Raw genomic sequence first — 22,371 nt, 5'->3', positions numbered from 1 at the left:
GCAACATTTTATTGAAGCAACAATGAATATGAAATGAAATTGCTTCAAGAGGTCATGGTGAGTATTTAGGTGTAAATTAAAATGTGGTTGTTGTTGCTTTAAATTAGGACGGACCATGTTTTATTCCCTAACCTTCATAGGACCCCTCCTCATTTCTGGCTTATTGGGAAAATAAAGTCAATCTTGACTCGGTCACAGAAACTTCAAATCATGAAAAATAAGAGAGCAGTCAGAAGAAGGCAGTCGGTCTTGTTCTTGTCTCAATCCCAAAATGTCTTAGTCTTGGTCTTGGTCTTGGTCTTGGTCTTGGTCTTGGTCTTGGTTTTGTCTCGGTCTCTGAGGACTCTGGTTTTGGGTATGTTCTGGTCACTGCTAGAAATAATGAAACGTGTTCATGAAATCATTTCTTTCTTACAAACTTTATTTGTTGATGAGAAACAGTCACTACTTGATGATCAGAAATAAACATTTTTATTCTCACAAAGAGATCCATGATGTGATTTTCAAATCAAACACAAAGACACTCCGACCATTTATAAAAACTAAAACCATCAAATTCAAACGTACAGTCAGAGGATTTTATAGGAATCAAAGATTGTTATAATTCCTTTAATAAGATTTTATAGTAAATACAAAAAGAGATGATTTTGATTTCAGGATGAATCTGATGATGAGATAAATGAGGAAACATTTTTATAACTCTCTCTCTCTGCCTCCTCTTGGTGTCGCTCTTCCCTCGCTCGCCCCTCTCTCTGCTGGGACGGAGGGAATTCCCTGAACTGGGACGACTGGAAATCCCTCTGCAACGCACACACACTTACACACACACTTACACACACACTCACACACACACTGAATGTGAAAGTGTTTTTCTGTTTGCAGCTGAAGGTCGACCGCTTTGTTTCCTTTCATTTTATTTTCTGTTTCTGTTTCTGGTCTCTGCGAGTCCGACCACAGAAACACGTTCGATGAATCAGAAACACGAGGAGAGAAAAAGAGTCACCCATACCTGAAACGAGTTAAACCCCGATGTCAAAGAGAGTTAATAAAAGGTGGAGTAAAATAAAACGACAGAGAACAGAAGAGGGACACAAAAAGATGTCAGATTTAAAGAAAAAACAGTTTACAGGACGAAAGGAATCAGAGTCAAAGAGTTCAAAATAAGATGAAGAGAATAAAAAAGACAGTCAAATAAAAATGAATCTCTGCTGTTTAATGATGACAATCACTGTCCAAAGAGACGCAGCCAACACTTTGATTGACAGCTGATTTATTAATGATGTCATGATTTTTTTAAATTTTAACTGGATGGTTTTACAGTTTAAAGTTTGATTATCATTACACTTTTTTTTACAGATGATCCAGGGAGTCAATTACAGAGTACGAATATACAACCACATGAATTCCCTGTCACCCCCCAAACTCACCCCAAATCAACCCCCTCCCCCCCTCAGGTCTGAACTTCAATCTCTTCAGCCTGAGTGCCCGTCCTTTATCAAATTTAATCTAAACATGAGGAGATGAACGAAAGCGGCATGAATAAATACAATAAAAACGTCAATTGAGTCGTCATAATGATGCAAAAGAGTCGACACTCTGACATCATTCCTCTTCGGTCCAATCAGACTCGATCAATAAATAAATCATCTGTGATTATTCAGCTTAAATTAGGAAACAGTTTCTTATTAATGAAATCATTTTAAAAGCTGACTGAAGTGATTTGAGATGTTAGAATCTGTAGTGTCGATGATTTATTTCTGACGCTCTCCAGCCGACTGTTTGACTGGTTTTTACTGGTTTAACTGGTTTTATCAGCTCCGTGTTGTTCAGTTTGAAGGAGAGCGAGCTCCTCACTGCAGGTGATAAATGTAAAGAAAAAAAAAAAACTTCACTGTTTCATAAAACTCAGAGAGATGAAACCAGGTGTGGAAGCGTGTTTGAGGTCGTAAAATAAATCATGATGAATATTTGAACTCAAGTTTGAAAACGAGCCGTGGTTATAGCTTGAAGATGAGCTGCAGGTGGAGGCGTGAACCCAGACATCATAAAGATAAAGAATAAATAAAGACATAATGTACAGAGGAAGGTTTCATGTCAGGTTTCAATAAATCCTCCACAAAGACAGAAACAAAGTAAGTTTTTGTTTTCAAAAATCAAACATCTGCAGGGAATTCTGATTATTCCAGTTGGAGCTTCTGTTCAACAGACTGAAATTTAACACTGAGAAGTGATGATCAGTCTGTGATGAGTTCGGTCAGGTGGGATGAAGGATGTCTACCTATAAATAAACAAAAAGTGTGTGTGATTATGAACACTGTTTACTCTGGAGTTCCTCAGGGCTCAGTGCTCGGCCCACTGCTTTTTAATGTATATGTGAATTATCCAGTTTAAGTTTGATGTCAGTCGGACGAGGTTTAGATTTAAACTTTTAGAATAAAATGTGATCCAGATTTGAGTCAATAGATGTTATTATCTGGTGGTATATATGACAGGATGAGACCTGAACTGAATGATGTTGGTTTATACCCAGAAAGTCCCGGATCTGTACCTGCAGGTTCAGAAACAGATCAGAGTCAGAGCAGAGAGCTTCTGAGATCTCTGTCGTCACTGTCAGGAAGAATTTGAAGACATTTCTGAACTCTATGCTCAAGCCAGAAAAGCAAAACACAGCAAAGCAAAATCCACTGGAAAATGTTGGACGTCTTTGAGGAAAAGACTGTGGGCTTAGGGATCGAAAACTTTAACAGAACAACATGGAGGAGATCGGAAAGGAACTCAATGTCAGTTGGACGGCAGAGAAGGAAAAGTGAAGACCACGCCCCCTAGTGGATGTATTGTTCAACGTCCATTAATTCATAAAGGACGTGTAAGTAAATGGGAAGTGACTGTTGTATTGTCTAAAACTTGTGTCTCTATTTTCAAATGTAAAGGAAGCAGAATTGAGCCTTTCCTCTGTAAAAAAAAAACCACCTCTGAAAGCTGATAAATCAGAGGTATAAAGCAGTGTATCCTCTGCATATAAAGCGGTGTATCGTCTGCATATAAAGCAGTGTATCCTCTGCATATAAAGAGGTGTATTCTCTGCATATAAAGCGGTGTATCGTCTGCATATAAAGCGGTGTATCGTCTGCATATATAGCAGTGTATCCTCTGCATAAAAAGCGGTGTATCATCTGCATATAAAGCAGTGTATCGTCTGCATATAAAGTGATGTATCGTCTGCATATAAAGCGGGGTATCCTCTGCATAAAAAGCGGTGTATCATCTGCATATAAACGGGTGTACCGTCTTCATACTGCCTGATAATGAGTGAAAAAGAGGCAACTCAGGATGTCCAGTATGATAATCAGGTGAAGGGGGGTGGTGGGCTGCAGGTGAAAACTTTTTCTACGTAAAAAAAAGTTTGAACCTCTGACCTGAGCTTCTGCTTCCTATTGGCGGACAGATTGCAGGTGAGTGATGTCATCAGGCGCTCTGTAGTTTAAACTGTTTCTGTGTTTAATGAAGGTTCGAGATCAGCTGGGGTCTGATGTTTGATTCATGTTCCTGCCGTTTTATTCCGACACTGTGATGATCTTTCACACACACACGCACACACACGCACATGCACACGCACACACACACGCACACGCACACACACACACACACACACGCACACACACACAAACACGCGGCGACATACTGACTGTGTGTTTAAACGCCGTCGTAGTTTAAACTGAATGAATTTGTGTTTTTCACCGAGTCAGCCGTGTGTGTGTGTGTGTGTGTGTGTGTGTGTGTGTGTGTGTGTGTGTGTGTGTGTGTGTTTGTGACAGCTGGCCCATCTGACTTTGCCATGACATCTGGGAAACCCGCCGGTGTGCCGCCGCAAACGCTGGTTGATGTCGCTATTTAAATGCAAATGTGCGTGTGTGTGTGTGTGTGTGAGAGAGAGAGAGAGAGAGAGAGAGAGAGAGAGAGACAGAGATAGAGAGAGAGAGAGAGAGAGAGAGTGTGGGTGCTCACATCGTCTCACGCACACAAAAAGAAACACTTCACACACAATAAAGACGAGGAGGGTTTAACGCTTTCCCTCTGCCGCTTGACTCGTCTGAAGAACTGCAGAATTAAAAAAAACAATTAAAATGTAATAAGTAATCATTTATATTTAAACATTGTCTCTTAATAATAATCTTAACAAACATAATTTTATTTTATAATTTAAAGTCTTCCTCATGAAGATTTATTTTTTCAAAACTGAAAAAACTCAAAAAAGCAAAATTTCTTAACAAGACAGAAACAATAAAACAAACAAATAATTAGAACGTGTTGCTTTAATAAGATAAATTTATTATATTAGGATAAGCCCCTTGAAGTGTATCACCTCGTTTTCAAGGGGGTCCCAAACAGATGTTTACAAAGACACAGGTACAACACAGCAATACAAAACAAACACATAACACACTACAGACGAAACAAATAAAGTAATACATATAACAAAAAAACAAAACACAAAAAACTTTAAGAGATTTTGGAGGATTTTCATATCTTAAAAAACACATTTTCTCAAAAGGCCTTTAGCTTTTTGTATTCATGTGTTTTCAGAAATTAAAAATGTCTTTAAAAAAACATTAAGAAAACAGAAAGATCTCACAGAAAAAACTGAGCATTGAATTAATTTATTAATTAGCGTCAAAATGCAATTTGAGAGCGTGAGACGGACAAGCCGCAGAGAGTTCACAGCTGTTTTCTTTTTCCCCTTTCGTGTCCCTCGTCGGGCCTTTGGGTGAACAAACGGCGTGAAAACAAAAATGTGCAACACTCGGATCACAGAAAACCACAAAACCCTACATGAGGATATTTCCCCACAGTGGCTGTCACACACCGCCGTACCCCCGGACTCAGGTCACCGACTCCCTGAATCACTGAGTCAAGATAAAAACTGTTATCCTGTCATACTTCTAGTCGACTCTTCTTCTTTTTAAAATATTTATTGTTTAATTTTGTCTCTTCACCTGACAGTCACATGTGGTGGAGTTTAGATTTATTTTTCATGTGATTGAATATATTTACAGCTGAGTGATAACGAGACGAGGTCGAGGTCAAACATTTTAAAACACTCGACTTCTGACGGCGGTTTGTGTTTGATTTAAATGTGTCACTTAATTAAATTCATGTTTCATTCTGTGATTGTCGCTGATTGGTCGCTGCGACCCGATGAAACATGTTGACACTGTCTCATGCTTTCTTCTTTTTTATTTGAAACGGCGTCACATTTCTCCTTCTCTCTCCGAGAAGGAGAAGAAGGAGAGTGTTTTTGTTCTTCGTCACTGCCTGAACTCAAAATCTTCTCACATTTCAAATCTCACAAAAAAAGGTGAGAGCAAAGCTGAGCTGCTGCACGCACTTTTTAAAACTGTGTCTTAAATCTGTAGTTTAAATCATTTTATAGTATTTTCTTATTGTTGTTTACGTGTTTTAAGAAGGTAAGATCAGCTGATGAATTCAAGTGTTGCAGCAGAAAAGAGAGAAGAAGAAGAAGAAGAAGAAGAAGAAGAAGAAGAAGAAGAAGAAGAAGAAGAAGAAGAAGAAGAAGAAGAAGAGCGTGCATGAGTCAATAAAAATCAGAATAGAGAGGAGTAAAATAAAAATACTTTGTCTGTAAATATAAAGTTTACACTGCTGGACGACCCGAAGAAGATACAGGCCAAACGATCAAACACAGAAGAGTTAATTTGTGCCACAGAGTTTTGATTTGTTCCTCCTGAGAGCGTGTTCAGGATGAGCACAAGGTTCCCTGTCAGCCGTTTAGATTCTTTAATATGTTGAAAATGTCTGAAGACGTTTTCTTAAAGAAAAGACGAAGCAGAGGAAACTGTTTCTACTCCTTCAGTTTCATTCAATACTTTCCTCGACACACACACCTGAAAACTGTTTGTTGATGATGTCATCATTATCTGATCTTGTTCTCAAAGGGTTAATGACCCGGGTCAATAAAGGTCAAATAAAAACATGCAGTAAATAAAACACCTTCAGATTATTTTATGATCTTTAGTCCTGACTCTCTCGTTTTATTTATGAAGCCTTCCTCAGCTCAGACATGTGTTTCCTTTATCTGTTAATAATAAAAAATAATCTGTTTCAGATTCATCATTAATTTCGATTTGAGGAGAACGAGTTTGAATTATTTGTTTCGTTAGTTAAAAAAATAAAATAAATTAACAACCTGTATTTAAACATATTTATAAATCAAAAGTAGTTTTCAGCGTCAGGATGATAAAATGTTTGTCAAAAAAGAAAAAAAAGAAAAGAAACGGATAATAACTGAAAATGATTTCAAATAAAGAGCTTTTACAGCATTCACAGAAATATTACCGGGGATGAGGAGGGGGAGAGGGGGTGGGGGTGGAGGAGGGTAGGAGGGGTGGAGGTATGAGTGGGAGGGGGTGAGGAGGTGGGGGAGGAGAAGGTTGTGTCGGGGGACCCCCCCCCCCCCCCCCCCCCCCCTTCACCCTCACACTCCCCCTTCGCAGGTCAGGGATTTGTCCCGAAAGAACGGAGCCTCATTTGGAAACCAGATTGCCATCTCCTCCTCTCCCCCCTCCCCCCCCCCCCACACCCTCCTCCCCCCCTCCTGCTCAGTTATTCGTCCGTTTAAAAAGAAGTCTGAGCTTTTTATTGAAGACAGAAACCTGCAGGATATTCTTTTAAATCATTTTGAAATCATGATTTTGAAGTGATTTTTTATTTTTTATTTAATTGAAATAAAAATAATTAAAAATAAACTCACCACATCATCCTCCTCTCCTCTCCTGCTCCTCCTTCGTGTGTTTTCTCGTTTTTCCACTTTTCCTCTCCTCTCTTTTTCTTCTTTTTCTTTCCTCTTAGTTTGAGATCACGAAGTATAACCGATTGTTTCCTCCTCGCTCCGTTTTTCTCTCCTTCCTTTTCCTCTTCCTCACTTTTTTGTTCATCCTTCTTTTCTCTCTGAGCGTCATCCTAAAATAAAATCTTCTCTTTTCTCTTCCTCCTCTCAGATTATTTGTCTGTCTCTGGAATCATAAATCTTCCCGTCTCCTCATTTCTTCCTCTTTCAGTTTGCTCAGATTTCTCTCCTCCTCCTCCTCCTCCTCCTCCTCCTTCTTCTCTCCTCTCTCTTTTCCTTCCTCCTCTCGTCATTTTTCTCCTCCTCTGTCCGGACTCGGTCCACCCCTCAGAGCCTCAGAGGCCTTTCGCCCCCTGAAGACCGGAGCTTTTACTCTGAAAGCCTGTCTCACTCTCTCCGTCTGTGGCTCTAAAAAACCTTTCAGGATGAAAACCTCGTTCAGAGATCTGAAGGGTCATGAACACAGAAACACATTTTTATGTCTTTGGGATCAAGTTTTTTCCCCCCAAAGAATCAAACGTCTGCAGTGAATTCAGATTATTTCAAACTAAAACTGTAAATTTTGGATCTCTTGTTTGAGATCGTTTACACCCACAGGAAGTGACCATCAGCCTGTGATGAGTTCTGTCAGGTGGGACGAAGGTTGTTTACCTGTAAAAAAACAAAACAAAAAAACAACGTGTACGTGTGTGTCATTATAAACACTGTTAACTTTGGAGTTCCTCAGGGCTCACTGCTCGGCCCACTGCTTTTTAATGTTTACAGGATTTATGGACTCGCGTAAACCTCTACGCTGATGATACACCGCTGTATCCTCACACACACACACCAAACACACACTTTTATCCCAATGTTGTGTAACAGGAAATAACAAAATAATTTAATTCCTGACATTAAACCAGCTGCTGAGCAGAAAGAGACAAAACCAGTGAAACCAGTTCATGAGCGAGAGAGAGAGAGAGAGAGAGAGAGAGAGAGAGAGAGAGAGTTAATGACTGCACAAGGACTCTCTCTCTCTCTCTCTGGTTGGTCGGTGCGAGCGCCTGCCTCCTCCCCCTACTCCCCTCCTCCCTCCCCATGCCTTCATCTCTCTCTTTCTCTCTGTTTCTTCCTCTCTCTCCTCGCACACTCTCACTCTCTCACCTCTCCTGTCCTTTTATGGTCAGGCCCCACCCCCCGTGATGTCGTCAGCGGCTCAGAGGAAGACCCGTGGGGTTTTTGGGTTTTGGCGTCCAGTCCTGTGGGGCCGCAGGGCTGAGAGTTTCTCCTCCGCTTCTCATCCCTCCATCACGGCCTCCTCTCCTCCTCCTCTTCCTCTCTTTGGGGAAAAGAAAAAAGACACTTTGCTTGCGCTCGATTCGCCGTGCGGACCCGTCTCTGTTCTTCCCCTCGCTTTTCTCGTCCTCTGAGGATTTTATTTTTCCTTTTTTTCCTCTCCTTCCTTCCTTCCTTCCTTCACGCCGGGTTTAAACATGACGGCAAAGCGGGAGAAGTTTTTAAAATTCCTGAAATCCTGAAAATAAACTTAAAGACAGGAAATCTTTCCAGTCATTCTTTCAGAGTCAAAGTTGAATTAAATCTGTGAAAGAGACAAAAAGTTGTGCAGTTAAATAAAACTCTTATTTTTATCACCGCCTCCTGCTGCACTCATCTTTAATTTTTCTTCTTCTACTCCTTTTTTTCCCGTCGTCCTCCTCTCTCTCTCCATCCTCGCCGGCTGATTTGGGACTTCGAGGCGTTTCCATGTTGAAGAATTCGACTGAGCACGAGCTCGAGCTGTAGAGCTGCTTCTCTCTCTGCCGGACTTTTCTTTTTCTCTTGCTGATTTTTCTTCTTCTTCTTGAGTTTTGCCGACGTGGTCGTGCCATAGCGTCGGCGGTTGGAGCGTCGGGGGCCCCGGAGATGTTCGGGATCCAGGACCAGCTGCCCCGCGGGGCCACGGCCAGCATGAAGGAGGAGCCGCTGGCTGTTCGCTCCTGGATGCACTCGGCCGGCGTGGTGGACGCCAACACAGCCGCTCAAAGGTAAAACTCACACTGCCGCCCCAGAGGGATTCTGGGAGCTGTAGTCCCCACGGACAAACAGCCGCTCAGCCGGTGCGTTCAGAATCGGACGGAGACGTCTTTGAATTAAAATATGTCAGAGCTGATCTCTGCAGACGTTTCAGAATATTTAACACAAGAACACGTTTTAAAATCTTTGTTTTTCACATTTCACATCATCATTCTGACAGTTTGTGATTTTCTGTGATGACGTACTTTAATCTGAATTTAATAAAATGAAAAAAATATTTTTAAATGCTTTGGGGAAAAATTTACATTTCTAGAGAAAGATTAAAAATATTTTCAGGCGTTTCTTGAGTCCAAACATGAAACAGAAAATCCTCAAATTTTATTTTAAAGATCGTCTCCGAGGGTTTCTTGTTGAAGGTGAGCAGAGTTTTTCTCCGTGACGTTAACGGGACGTCTAGAGACAGAGAAAAAAAAAACCTTCTTTTTTATTATTAATGTTTGAATCTTCAGCCGCAGACTGTTCAAGTCAAATCCCTCCTTCAGAAACATTTAGCCTCCTCATTCCTCTCTCTTATTTTATCACCGACGTCTGCGCAGCTGAAGGTCAGAAATAAAATAAAAAAATCAAGTCTGACCCCGAGGCGAGAATCTGAGAGACGGATGAAAGTTCAGACTCTGTTTGGAAAAGAACTAAATCATCTTCCAGTTCCTGAGTTTCTGCAGCTCAGATTTAAAATCCTCTTTGATGATTTAGATTATCGAAACGTGTTTGTTAAAGTCAGGAGGAATTATTCCAGACGTTAAAAAAATCATATAAAGTGTCCTGCAGACGTTCAGACAGCTCAGATCACACGGGATTATTCACACGCTCACATCTGTCACATCTGGAATTTAAGAACAATTTAACATCTTTACTCAAATCTGAAAAATCAAAAAAACGTGAGTGTGAACACGCTGAGACGTTCCGAGCTGCTCGAGGAAATATCCTTCATGTCACATTCAAACTGTAATCAAAGTGATTTTAAATCCTGTGATAATAATTTAATCACAACATTATTTAACTTCAAATGTTTGTTTTTATGAAATCAAACTCTGTGAATATTTGTTAAAAACAACTCAGAGGTGATTTCAGGATTTTAAGGAGAATCTTTTTTTTTTTAACTGTCAGAACATCTGAAGAGATTCACATGTCAGGTTTTTATTTATTTTAAATAATGATTTTATTTACAGAGCATCTTTAAAAAAATAAAATGTTTACAAAGTGTTCTGACGGATGCAGCAAAGAAAGGAAGTCAGGACGACAGCAGAATAAACATCAATAGACGGGACGAGCGAAGAGACGTCTGCAGGAAGAATCAGATTCTCCAGGACGTCGACGCTTTCTTTCTTTATTTTATATTTTAAAAGTGGAAATAAAAATAGACAAATTAAACAACATTAAGAGCGTACTTTCTGTAGGGGCGTGATTTTTTCCCCTCTTAACTGGTTCCACTGGGAAGCCAGCAGCTCAGTCTGCAGGGACCCGGGCTAGGAACAAGAGGGTCGCCGGTTCAAGTCCCGGTTTGGACCAAATCTTGAAAACTGGTCAGGTAGCTGGAGAGGAGCCAGATCACTTCCTGAACACTGCCAAGGGACACTTGATCAAGGCGACCCCCCCTCCACCAGCTCAGGAGCGCTCACTGTGTGTAGCCCCCCCCCCCACTCTGACATCTCTCCATCAGTGCAGGTCCACAGGATCCTGTTTGTGCATGTGTGTGTGTGTGTGTGTTAGCTTCTGTGTGTGTGTGTGCTCCATGTCCTACCCCCTTTTTTTTTCCTTCATGCTTTTTAAGTTTATCCAAAGTGAACTCGAGCTTCACAGATAATTAGCTCAGTAACAGTCACTCTAATAATCTGAGATTTTGAACGACAAGATCTGGAGTCAGAATCTGAAACGGTCAGACTAAAAAAAAAAAACTTTGAGAAGATCCTGATAGTGTACAAAAAATATCAAAGAGCACGCACGTCTGAAAACTTAATTACTGAGAGCTGAACAAAAAAAAAACATCCAAAGAAAGACAAAGACAAAGTCCAGAAGCTTCTCTGAAGAAATGAAGTTTGATGGAGATATCAGCACATGTCACGTTTCAGGCCCTCGGCCTTCATCACACAGAAAGATCCTGATGCTGAAAATGAGAGTTGAGCCTCACAACATGAGCACGGTGAGTACTACTCTGAAGGCAAGGCAGGTTTATTTCTGTCGCACATTTCTGCATCAAGGCGATTCAAAAAGCTGCACACACACGACATCAGAAGCAAAAAGGGAACATTCAAAAACCACAGAGACGACTTCATCTGGAAATATGTTCAAATAAATAAATAAAGAGATCAAATAAGAGAATGGATGGAATTTGTTAGAATAATTCATTAAATTTAAATTAATTTAAATAAAAGAAGTTCAAACAGAGTGAGAGTTCAGAGTTAAAGTTTAAAGTCTAAATGGTTGACTGAGAGGCCGCTGAGAGAGTTTCAGTTTGCAGGTTTGTTCCAGATTCACGGAGCGTAGAAGCTGAACGCTGCTGCTCCTGGGGACGCAGAGCAGACCGGTCCGAGACCACCTGACCTGACCGGCCCCCCCCAGCTTCTATACGAGGGTGCAGGAGCATCTTTGCACCCTTGTTTTTTAAATTCCTGCACTCTAACAACAGCTTCTTTCTTTCATTTTTTTTTTACAATAATTAATGACATCATTGACTCACATCGTGTTTACTACATCCAGGATGTGATGCTCATGTCAGGTGCACGTGACCCGTCCGCTCACAGGAGGGCCACAAACAGGAAAACCATGAAACCTACGTTGTTTTTCACTGCTGCAGCCGGTTACTGGAGCTGCTGAACTCCCTTTAATCTCAGATTATTTAGTTCTGGAGACCTGAGCCGTCTGGGTGTTTCGCAGTGACGATCAGTTTAACAAAAAACCGTTCACACAGCAGGAGTTCTATCCGTTACACACTTCAACAGTCGGAGCCTGAATTTTAAATCAGAGCTCGACTGCTTGAACAGTTGACTCAGATTTATTTTTTGTTTCTTCGCATGTTACCTCTGTTTGTTTCTCCGTCTGTAACTTTGTGTTTATGCCTCACTTCACTTGGGGGGGGGGGCAACAACAACAACAACAACAACAACAACCAGGAAGTGTTTATTCCATACAGAGGAATGGTTTCTCTCTGAACCGCGGAGCAAACTGTCACTTTGTTTTTTAAGATCTTCTTTTTTATTTTATTTTTTTAAGATCTCTGATTTATTCCTTCGTTCATTTTATGCTGTCGAGATTTAAATCTTTAACGCAGACGTTTAACTTCTTTATTTTAATCAGATTTCTACGATAGGAGATCTGATATCTTACTTTAGGACACAATACGATACACTTTATTATCCCTCCTTGGAGTCAAAGTGCTGCCCGACTTTCAGCTTCTTCCACTTAACCCAATCAGCGGGTCGCGAGCAGCGTAGCGCCACCTGGTGTCCACTTACAAAGTTAAAGTTTAAATCCAAAGAATCAGAATCAAATCTGAAGATCTCAAAGAGCGTCGACTCAAAGCTTCAGCTGCAAACGAGAAAACGACTTCCTGATTTATGAAAAACAAACGTTTAATTTTGATAATTTTAATCTGTTTATTTTCTCAATCTGTGCGTCACTCCGACTCTGTTTCAGTGAAACATTTAAATCCAGATATTTCATGCATCATGTTGAGTTTTAATGACAGAATATGAAGAGATAATGCCGGGCGATGTTTGCAGCCGAGGTCAGAGCTGCAGCTTGACTCGGGCTCCATGAATATTTACGAACATGTTTCAGTGAATTTAAAGTGAATTTGATATTTTCTTAATATCCCCCGAAGTTAACATGTTGTTGTTAACATGATTCATTCATGTGGAGGTCAGAGCCCGAAGCTGCGTGTCACACTTTATGAATATTTCACACTTTTCATTTTTTTTCACCTTTAATTAACATTTACTGTATTTAGTCAAGACGAGCTCTCACTCTGTCGTTTATTTAGAAAACCGATTTCAGTTTGTAGAGTTCATTTCCTCCCACAGACGGTGGATCTTTGTTTTTATTTTAATTATCTTAAATGTGTTTAAACCTTCACTCTGAGTAGAAGAGGAGCGCTTCATGTATCCTCCATCTCCGCACAGATTCAAGTCACTACATTTTTTTAAATCTGTGAAACGATCTCGAACATGTTTCTGTCTGACAGAGGAGAAAACCTTCACAGAGGCGTGGAAACAGTTTATGGAGTTTTAGTTTTGAGTCACTTTTTTAATCCAGACTTCACGTCAGTCGAGTTTTCAAACCGACTATTTTTAATATTTAATTTAATTTCACATTCGATTCATTTTATTCAAAGATGTTTTCTGAAACTGTAAACTTTCATTTAATGTTTTTTTTTTTCAAAATGGTTAATCATCACCTCTCTCTCTCTCTCTCTCTCCACCTATCTCTCTTTCTGTTACCTGTCTCTCTGTCTGTCTGTCTCTCAGCGGGGTGGGGTTAGCTCGCGCTCACTTTGAGAAGCAGCCTCCGTCCAATCTGAGGAAATCCAACTTCTTCCACTTCGTGTTGGCGCTGTACGACCGCCAGGGTCAGCCGGTGGAGATCGAACGCACCACCTACGTCGACTTTGTGGAGAAAGAGAAGGTGAGAGGGCCCTAACCCTAACCCACAAAACAAACACACCTCATGGACATCAACAACACAGCTACAACATGAACTCACACGTTAACCCCGCCCGGCTGTGGTGCAGAGGGTAGAACCCAAACGCACCGGCACACATGAAGATTAACTAAAATAATGTCTCCACCCGGGTGATCTCCTCCAGAGTCCACACAGATCAGTCAGGTTAAAGCAGGTGTAGAAATCAAACGCACCCTCCTCAAGTTTGGGTTGGTTTGATTCGTGTTTCTGTGTTTCAGGAGCCGACCGGAGAGAAGACCAACAATGGGATCCATTACAAGCTGCAGCTGCTCTACAGCAACGGTGGGTACGCTCGTTTTACTGCACAGGACAGCCCGACACTGAAACATAAATAATGAATAATCAAACATCACAGAAGATAACGTTTTGTGTTTTTTCAGGAGTCAGAACGGAACAGGATCTCTACGTACGACTCATCGACTCCATGACCAAACAGGTGAGAATAAAGACGAGCAGGTGAAGTGATCAGCTGGTTCAGACTGCAGCTCGTCTCTTATTGACAGACAGAGATTTCAAAATAAGAGCGTGTTTCTCCTCCTGCACAGAGATTTCAAAATAAGAGCGTGTTTCTCCTCCTGCACAGAGATTTCAAAATAAGAGCGTGTTTCTCCTCCTGCACAGAGATTTCAAAATAAGAGCGTGTTTCTCCTCCTGCAGTCTGAACTGTCAGATTATATTTCAGGACCATTTCATACTGAAACCTTCAACAGATTCTGACAGTTCTGTCTCTCCTCCTCTTCCTCCTCCTCCTCTTCCTCTTCCTCCTCTTCCTCCTCCCTCACCTCCTCTTCCTCCTCTTCCTCCTCTTCCTCCTCCCTCACCTCCTCTTCCTCCTCCCTCACCTCCTCTTCCTGCTCCTCCTCCTCCTCCTCCTCCTCCTCTTCCTCTTCCTCCTCCTCTTCCTCCTCCCTCACCTCCTCTTCCTCCTCCTCTCTCCTCTTCCTCCTCTTCCGCCTCCCTCACCTCCTCTTCCTCCTCCTCCTCCTCCCTCACCTCCTCTTCCTGCTCCCCTCCTCTTCCTGCTCCTCCTCCTCCCTCACCTCCTCTTCCTGCTCCTCCTCCTCCTCCTCTTCCTCTTCCTCTTCCTCCTCTTCCTCCTCCCTCACCTCCTCTTCCTCCTCCTCTCTCCTCTTCCTCCTCCTCCTCCTCCCTCACCTCCTCTTCCTCCTCCTCCTCCTCCCTCACCTCCTCTTCCTGCTCCTCCTCCTCCTCCTCCTCTTCCTCTTCCTCTTCCTCCTCTTCCTCCTCCCTCACCTCCTCTTCCTCCTCCCTCACCTCCTCTTCCTGCTCCTCCTCCTCCTCCTCCTCCTCCTCCTCCTCCTCTCTCCTCTTCCTCCTCCTCCTCGTCAGCTCTCTGTCTGTCTGTCGCTTAGTGAGCAGCATATGAAGCATTTAAATCTAACGAGTCATTCAATTAGTGAGCCGTTAACGAGCGTGCCCGTCAGGCGTCACGTGGTCGTCTCGGTGTGGAATCAAAGCTTTTCATGTTTTTATTCCAGCTGACGTGAACGTCTGCAGCTGGAATCAAACATTCAGAGGATCAAATACATGCCTGCTCAGCTAACACAGTCAGTTAACCGCTAATAATGCTAATAGTGCTAATAATGCTAATAATGCTAATAATGCTAATAATGCTAATAATGCTAATTACCGCTCAGAATGATTCTAATGAAAGATGAAGAGAACGAAGAGTTTTTGCTTCTTAAGGAAATAAACTGTAAGGCAGTCAGACTCTGCAGAACACCTGTTCAGGTGTGTGCCTTCACCTGTTCAGGTGGTTCAGGTGTGTGCCTTCACCTGTTCAGGTGTGTGTCTTCACCTGTTCAGGTGTGTGCCTTCACCTGTTCAGGTGGTTCAGGTGTGTGCCTTCACCTGTTCAGGTGGTTCAGGTGTGTGCCTTCACCTGTTCAGGTGGTTCAGGTGTGTGCCTTCACCTGTTCAGGTGGTTCAGGTGTGTGCCTTCACCTGTTCAGGTGTGAGTCTTCACCTGTTCAGGTGTGTGCCTTCACCTGTTCAGGTGTGTGCCTTCACCTGTTCAGGTGTGAGTCTTCACCTGTTCAGGTCTGTGTCAAGACCTTTGCAGGTGTGTGTTGAGACCTGTGCAGGTGGGTTTGAACACCTGAACATCTCACCTGTGTTTGTGTTCCAGGCCATCATCTATGAGGGTCAGGACAAGAATCCAGAGATGTGCCGAGTCCTGCTCACACACGAGATCATGTGCAGGTAAGAACACACCTGAACTGTTCAAGATACTGAACGTGGACTACACAAGTCCAACATGTAGAAACCAGGTGGGAGAACACCTGAACATGACATGTAGCAGGTTGAGACCCTCCTCCACCCGATCAGACTCTCACACCTAGGTGTTTAAAGAATACAACTGACTCTCCACCTGAGGACCAGGTCCACCTCCACCTGAGGACCAGGTCCACCTCCACCTGAGGACCAGGTCTGGAGAACAGCCGATCGAGTCCAGGTCTGAGTCTCGGTGTGACTGATCCAAATCAACTCTCTAAAAAGTCACACCTGAGTTGTAACCAAAGCAGAATTTAATCGATTTGAGTAAAAATCAAACGACATGAATACCCGTTTGTTACCATGGCAACATAAATAAAAGTCCTATTAACACAGTAGTGGACAATTTCTTGATTTAAATTGTCAAAAATTGCACAAAAAGATTGGCAATACAAATCTGAATGTTGCCAAAGCAGTTGTTCATGTTTGACTCTTCAGGTACACACCTGTCTTAGAGAAAGGATGTGTTTTTTTTTTCAAACTTTGGTACTTTTTGATGCTATTAATCAATAAGAAAACAGAGATTGTGTTTACAAGCTGACGAGCTCTGATTGGACCGATGAGATCTTTTACCTGTGATTTTAGTATAAACTGTAGCACCTGTATAACGTTCAGAGAGTTACCTGCCGTGTGCTTGGATGTTTTTTCAGAGAAATAAAAAAAACCTTTTGACAGACGTAGTTTTTATTATTCTGTTTTTGTCTGTGTGTCAGTCGCTGCTGTGATAAGAAGAGCTGTGGAAACAGAAACGAGACGCCGTCAGACCCCGTCATCATCGACAGGTACACACACACACACACACACACACACACACACACACACACACACACACACACACACACACACACACACACACACACACACACACACGTTATCATGCAGCATGTGTTGATCGCTTCTGAATGTATTTCATGCTCTCTCACACACATTATTTTAATCGCAACGTATTTGTCTTGCATTGTGTAGATGTGTGTGTGTGTGTGAGTGTGTGTGTGTGTGTGTGTGTGTGTGTAGGTGTGTGTGCGTGCGTATAACTGTGTGTTTATAATTGAACATGTCAGTGTGTGTGATACTGTCATCATGACAGAGACAGAGTGAGTCTAACAACTGATACAAACAGGAAACAGTCGTGTTGTGCAGCACAATCAGCGTACTCCAACACAGCACAACAACACACACACACACACACACACACACACACACACACACACACACTAACAACATACTGTACATGATGATCACGTCAGTGTGTATTTGTTCAGTCATTGCTGATTGCTGATTGGTTGTGAAGGTGTGTGACAAGTTAAAGGCACAGTATGTAAAATCCGCCACCAGGGGGCTATCGATCAAAACAATAACAAAAGGTGACGTTGAGGCTGGCGGGGAATCATGGGAGTGATTCTCTGCTACTTCGCCACGGTGGAAGAGAATGAAGAGAATATGTTTACAGATGAGCTCATTTCTTACTAATCAAGATATTTGAAAACATCATCATAAAATTATACATATTAAACGCTTAACATGTAGTTTATATAAAGTGTTTGACTCTGTCCTGGTCTGATCAGGATCCTTTCCTAAGACTCAAACTGAACACATCCTCCTCCTCCTCCTCCTCGTCTGACTTTCTCCCCCTCCTTCACCCCCCCCCCCCCCCCCCCTCCCATGAGGAATCAAACACTCTCCTCCCTTTTTTCACCTCCCCCTCCTCTCTTCACCCTTCCTCACAATCTCCCCTTGAGTATTACTCTCATTCCTTCCTCTACCTTGTCTCTCAGACTGAAGGGGGGGGGGGGGGGGGGGCGCTGGAAGAATGGAGTAATGGATGGATGACGGTTGGATGGATGTTAGATGATTAAATAATGGTTGGAGGATGGATGGATGGATGGCTGGATGTATGATGGATGGACGGCTGGATGAATGGATGATGGTTGGATGGATGTTAGATGATTCAGTAATAGTTGGAGGATGGATGGATGGATGGATGATGGATGGACGGCTAGATGTATGGATGGATGATGCTGCAATAATTATAAGGAGGAGTGTTGATATTACGTTGTCTCCTTTTTCCCCTAATGCATGATGGGAAGGTTTCTTGTGATTTTGGGCGGCGTTGGATGGACGAAGGTTATTTGAATGGATGGTTGGATGATGGACTATAAGGCGCCCCTGAGCAAGAACATTAGCCTCCGCAGCAAGCTGCCCCGTAATCCCAACATGATATAAAATGGGGTCAATGCCGTTCTCATTTTAGAGCATCGATAAATGACCCATGTAAAGATTTTAAACTGAAGTAAAGTTTTAATTTTTAGTTTGAATAGTCAAGTCTTTTTGTATTTTAAATAAGTCTTCATCACAGTGTTTGTGTCACTGCGGTCTGTATGGGAGAAATTAGCGCCTGAATGGAGTTTTTTATCGAGTGTAGGTTCGTGTCCTCCTGAAGGGTCCCGCCCCTCAGGTTGAGCCTCTCAGGTTCTTTGTTGTATGTGAAGTCAGGGGGGGGGGGGCGCTGGCGGGATGATCTCCCGCCTGAACACTGACTGTGAGAACGTTTTAAACACCGTGATCTCCAGACTTTGCTCTCGATCGTCTGAACCCGACAACGACGATGATGGTGGACCTCCTCTCATCTCTTCACACTCTGTATACCTGATTTTTTTTTTTTTTTGGGGGGGGGGGACTTTCCTGTCTCTGGTGAGTGCAGTGAGGGATTATGGGAGGACTGCGTGCTGTCAATCATTTAGCAGCGTAGGTGTGATTTCCCTTCATGCTGCAGGTCGGCTTTGGATGGAATCTCATTACCGGCCGTGTTTCAGGGTGACTGACAGCAGAATAATGTTTGGGGCCCCCGGGGGCCCCGCACGGCTAAATGTTAAATGTATGAATGCATGAGAGTCAATGGAGAGATGAAGTGTGGATGAATATTTTTTATTCCTGAGAAACAGTCACAGAATGACGAGTGTGACCCTGAACACACCACCTGCTGCTGTTTCACCGCTCAGACACAACGGAACAAAACGACACACAAGATACACAACTACACACAAGATACACAACTACACAACTACACACAAGATACACAACTACACACAACTACACACAACTACACACAAGATACACAAATACACACAAGATACACAACTACACACAACTACACACAAGATACACAACTACACACAATTACACATAACTACACACAACAATCCACATTTAACACAACAGACAACGATAGATAATGATAAACAAAGATTCACACGACACGTAACGAAACACGACACGTAACGAAACACAACGACACGTAACGAAACACAACGACACGTAATGAAACACGACTCGTAATGAAACACGACACGTAACGAAACACAACGACACGTAATGAAACACAACGACACGTAATGAAACACGACACGTAATGAAACACGACACGTAACGAAACACAACGACACGTAATGAAACACGACTCGTAATGAAACACGACACGTAACGAAACACAACGACACGTAATGAAACACGACTCGTAATGAAACACGACACGTAACGAAACACAACGACACGTAATGAAACACGACTCGTAATGAAACACGACACGTAACGAAACACAACGACACGTAATGAAACACAACGACACGTAATGAAACACGACTCGTAATGAAACACGACACGTAACGAAACACAACGACACGTAATGAAACACGACTCGTAATGAAACACCACACGTAACGAAACACAACGACACGTAATGAAACACGACTCGTAATGAAACACGACACGTAACGAAACACAACGACACGTAATGAAACACGACTCGTAATGAAACACGACACGTAACGAAACACAACGACACGTAATGAAACACAACGACACGTAATGAAACACGACACGTAATGAAACATGACACGTAACGAAACACAACGACACGTAATGAAACACGACTCGTAATGAAACACGACACGTAATGAAACACAACGACACGTAATGAAACACGACTCGTAATGAAACACGACACGTAACGAAACACAACGACACGTAATGAAACACGACACGTAATGAAACACGACACGTAACGAAACACAACGACACGTAATGAAACACAACGACACGTAATGAAACACAACGACACGTAATGAAACACGACTCGTAATGAAACACGACACGTAATGAAACACAATGACACGTAATGAAACACAACGACACGTAATGAAACACGACACGTAATGAAACACGACACGTAACAAAACACAACGACACGTAACGAAACACAACGACACGTAATGAAACACGACACGTAATGAAACACAGCGTCGCGTAACAAAACACAACGACACGTAATGAAACACAACACGTAACGGAGCACGACACGTAATGAAACACAACGACACGTAATGAAACACAACACGTAACGGAGCACGACACGTAATGAAACACAACGACACGTAATGAAACACAACGACACGTAATGAAACACGACACGTAACGGAGCACGACACGTAACGGAGCACGACACGTAACGAAACACAACGACACGTAACGAAACACGACACGTAACAAAACACAACGACACGAAACGAAACACGACACGTAACAAAACACAACGACATGTAACGAAACACGACACGTAACAAAACACAGCGTCGCGTAACAAAACACAACGACATGTAACGAAACACGACATGTAACGAAACACGACACGTAACGAAACACGACGTGTAACAAAACACAACGACACATAACGAAACACAACGAAACACAACGACACGTAACGAAACACGACACATAACAAAACACAACGACACATAACAAAACACAACGACACGTAACGAAACACGACACATAACGAAACATGACACATCACAAAACACAACGACACATAACGAAACACAACAACACATAACGAAACACGACACATAACAAAACATGACACGTAACGAAACACGACACATAACAAAACACAACGACACGTAACGAAACACAACGACACGTAACGAAACACGACACATAACAAAACACAACGACACGTAACGAAACACGACACATAACGAAACATGACACATAACAAAACACAACGACACATAACAAAACACAACGACACGTAACGAAACACAACACGTAACAAAACACAACGACACATAACAAAACACAACGACATGTAACGAAACAAAGACACGCAACGAAACACGACGCGTAACGAAACACGACGCGTAACGAAACACGACACGTAACGAAACACGACCCTTAACGAAACACGACGCGTAACAAAACACGATGCGTAACAAAACACAATGACACGTAACGAAATACAACGACACGTAACGAAACACGACACATAACGAAACACAACGACACGTAACGAAACATAACGACACGTAACGAAACACGACGCGTAACAAAACACAACAACATGTAACGAAACACGACACGTAACGAAACACGACGCGTAACGAAACACAACGACACGTAACAAAACACAACGACACGTAACGAAACACGGCACCTAACGAAACATAACAAAACACGACACGTAACAAAACACAACGACACGTAACAAAACACAACGACACGTAACGAAACACGGCACCTAACGAAACGTAACAAAACACAACGCGTAACGAAACATGACGCGTAACGAAACACGATGCGTAACGAAACACGATGCGTAACGAAACATGACGCGTAACGAAACACGACACGTAACAAAACACAATGACACGTAACGAAACACAATGACACGTAACGAAACACGACATGTAACGAAACGCTCTGACACATAACAAAACACAACGACACGTAACGAAACACGACACGTAATGAAACACAACGACACGTAATGAAACACAACGACACGACACGTAACGGAGCACGACACGTAACGGAGCACGACACGTAACGAAACACAACGACACGTAACGAAACACGACACGTAACAAAACACAATGACACGTAACGAAACACGACACGTAACAAAACACAACGACATGTAACGAAACACGACACGTAACAAAACACAGCGTCGCGTAACAAAACACAACGACATGTAACGAAACACGACACGTAACGAAACACGACGTGTAACAAAACACAACGACACATAACGAAACACAACGAAACACAACGACACGTAACGAAACACGACACATAACAAAACACAACGACACATAACAAAACACAACGACACGTAACGAAACACGACACATAACGAAACATGACACATCACAAAACACAACGACACATAACGAAACACAACGACACATAACGAAACACGACACATAACAAAACATGACACGTAACGAAACACGACACATAACAAAACACAACGACACGTAACGAAACACAACGACACGTAACGAAACACGACACATAACAAAACACAACGACACGTAACGAAACACAACGACACGTAACGAAACACGACACATAACGAAACATGACACATAACAAAACACAACGACACATAACAAAACACAACG

General features: G+C 42.3%; 1 protein-coding gene across 6 annotated transcripts in view; it reads left to right on the top strand.

The window, feature by feature from the left end:
* Positions 1-7,983: 7,983 nt before the first annotated feature.
* Positions 7,984-22,371, top strand: part of ebf3a (EBF transcription factor 3a) — a 45,493-nt gene continuing 31,105 nt past the window's right edge. For all 6 annotated transcript variants that reach the window (XM_065949943.1, XM_065949942.1, XM_065949941.1 and 3 more), the window contains exons 1-6: positions 7,984-8,889; positions 13,402-13,558; positions 13,834-13,897; positions 13,996-14,051; positions 15,765-15,838; positions 16,624-16,692. In XM_065949943.1, coding sequence (XP_065806015.1) covers positions 8,768-8,889; positions 13,402-13,558; positions 13,834-13,897; positions 13,996-14,051; positions 15,765-15,838; positions 16,624-16,692 — 542 coding nt within the window. In that variant the 5' untranslated portion in view covers positions 7,984-8,767. The remainder of the gene's footprint in view (positions 8,890-13,401; positions 13,559-13,833; positions 13,898-13,995; positions 14,052-15,764; positions 15,839-16,623; positions 16,693-22,371) is intronic.

Source organism: Labrus bergylta, chromosome 21, assembly GCF_963930695.1.
Source record: "Labrus bergylta chromosome 21, fLabBer1.1, whole genome shotgun sequence".
NCBI lineage: Eukaryota > Metazoa > Chordata > Actinopteri > Labriformes > Labridae > Labrus > Labrus bergylta.
Note: the sequence above shows the minus strand (reverse complement) of the source record. Positions and strands in the feature narration are given on the sequence as shown.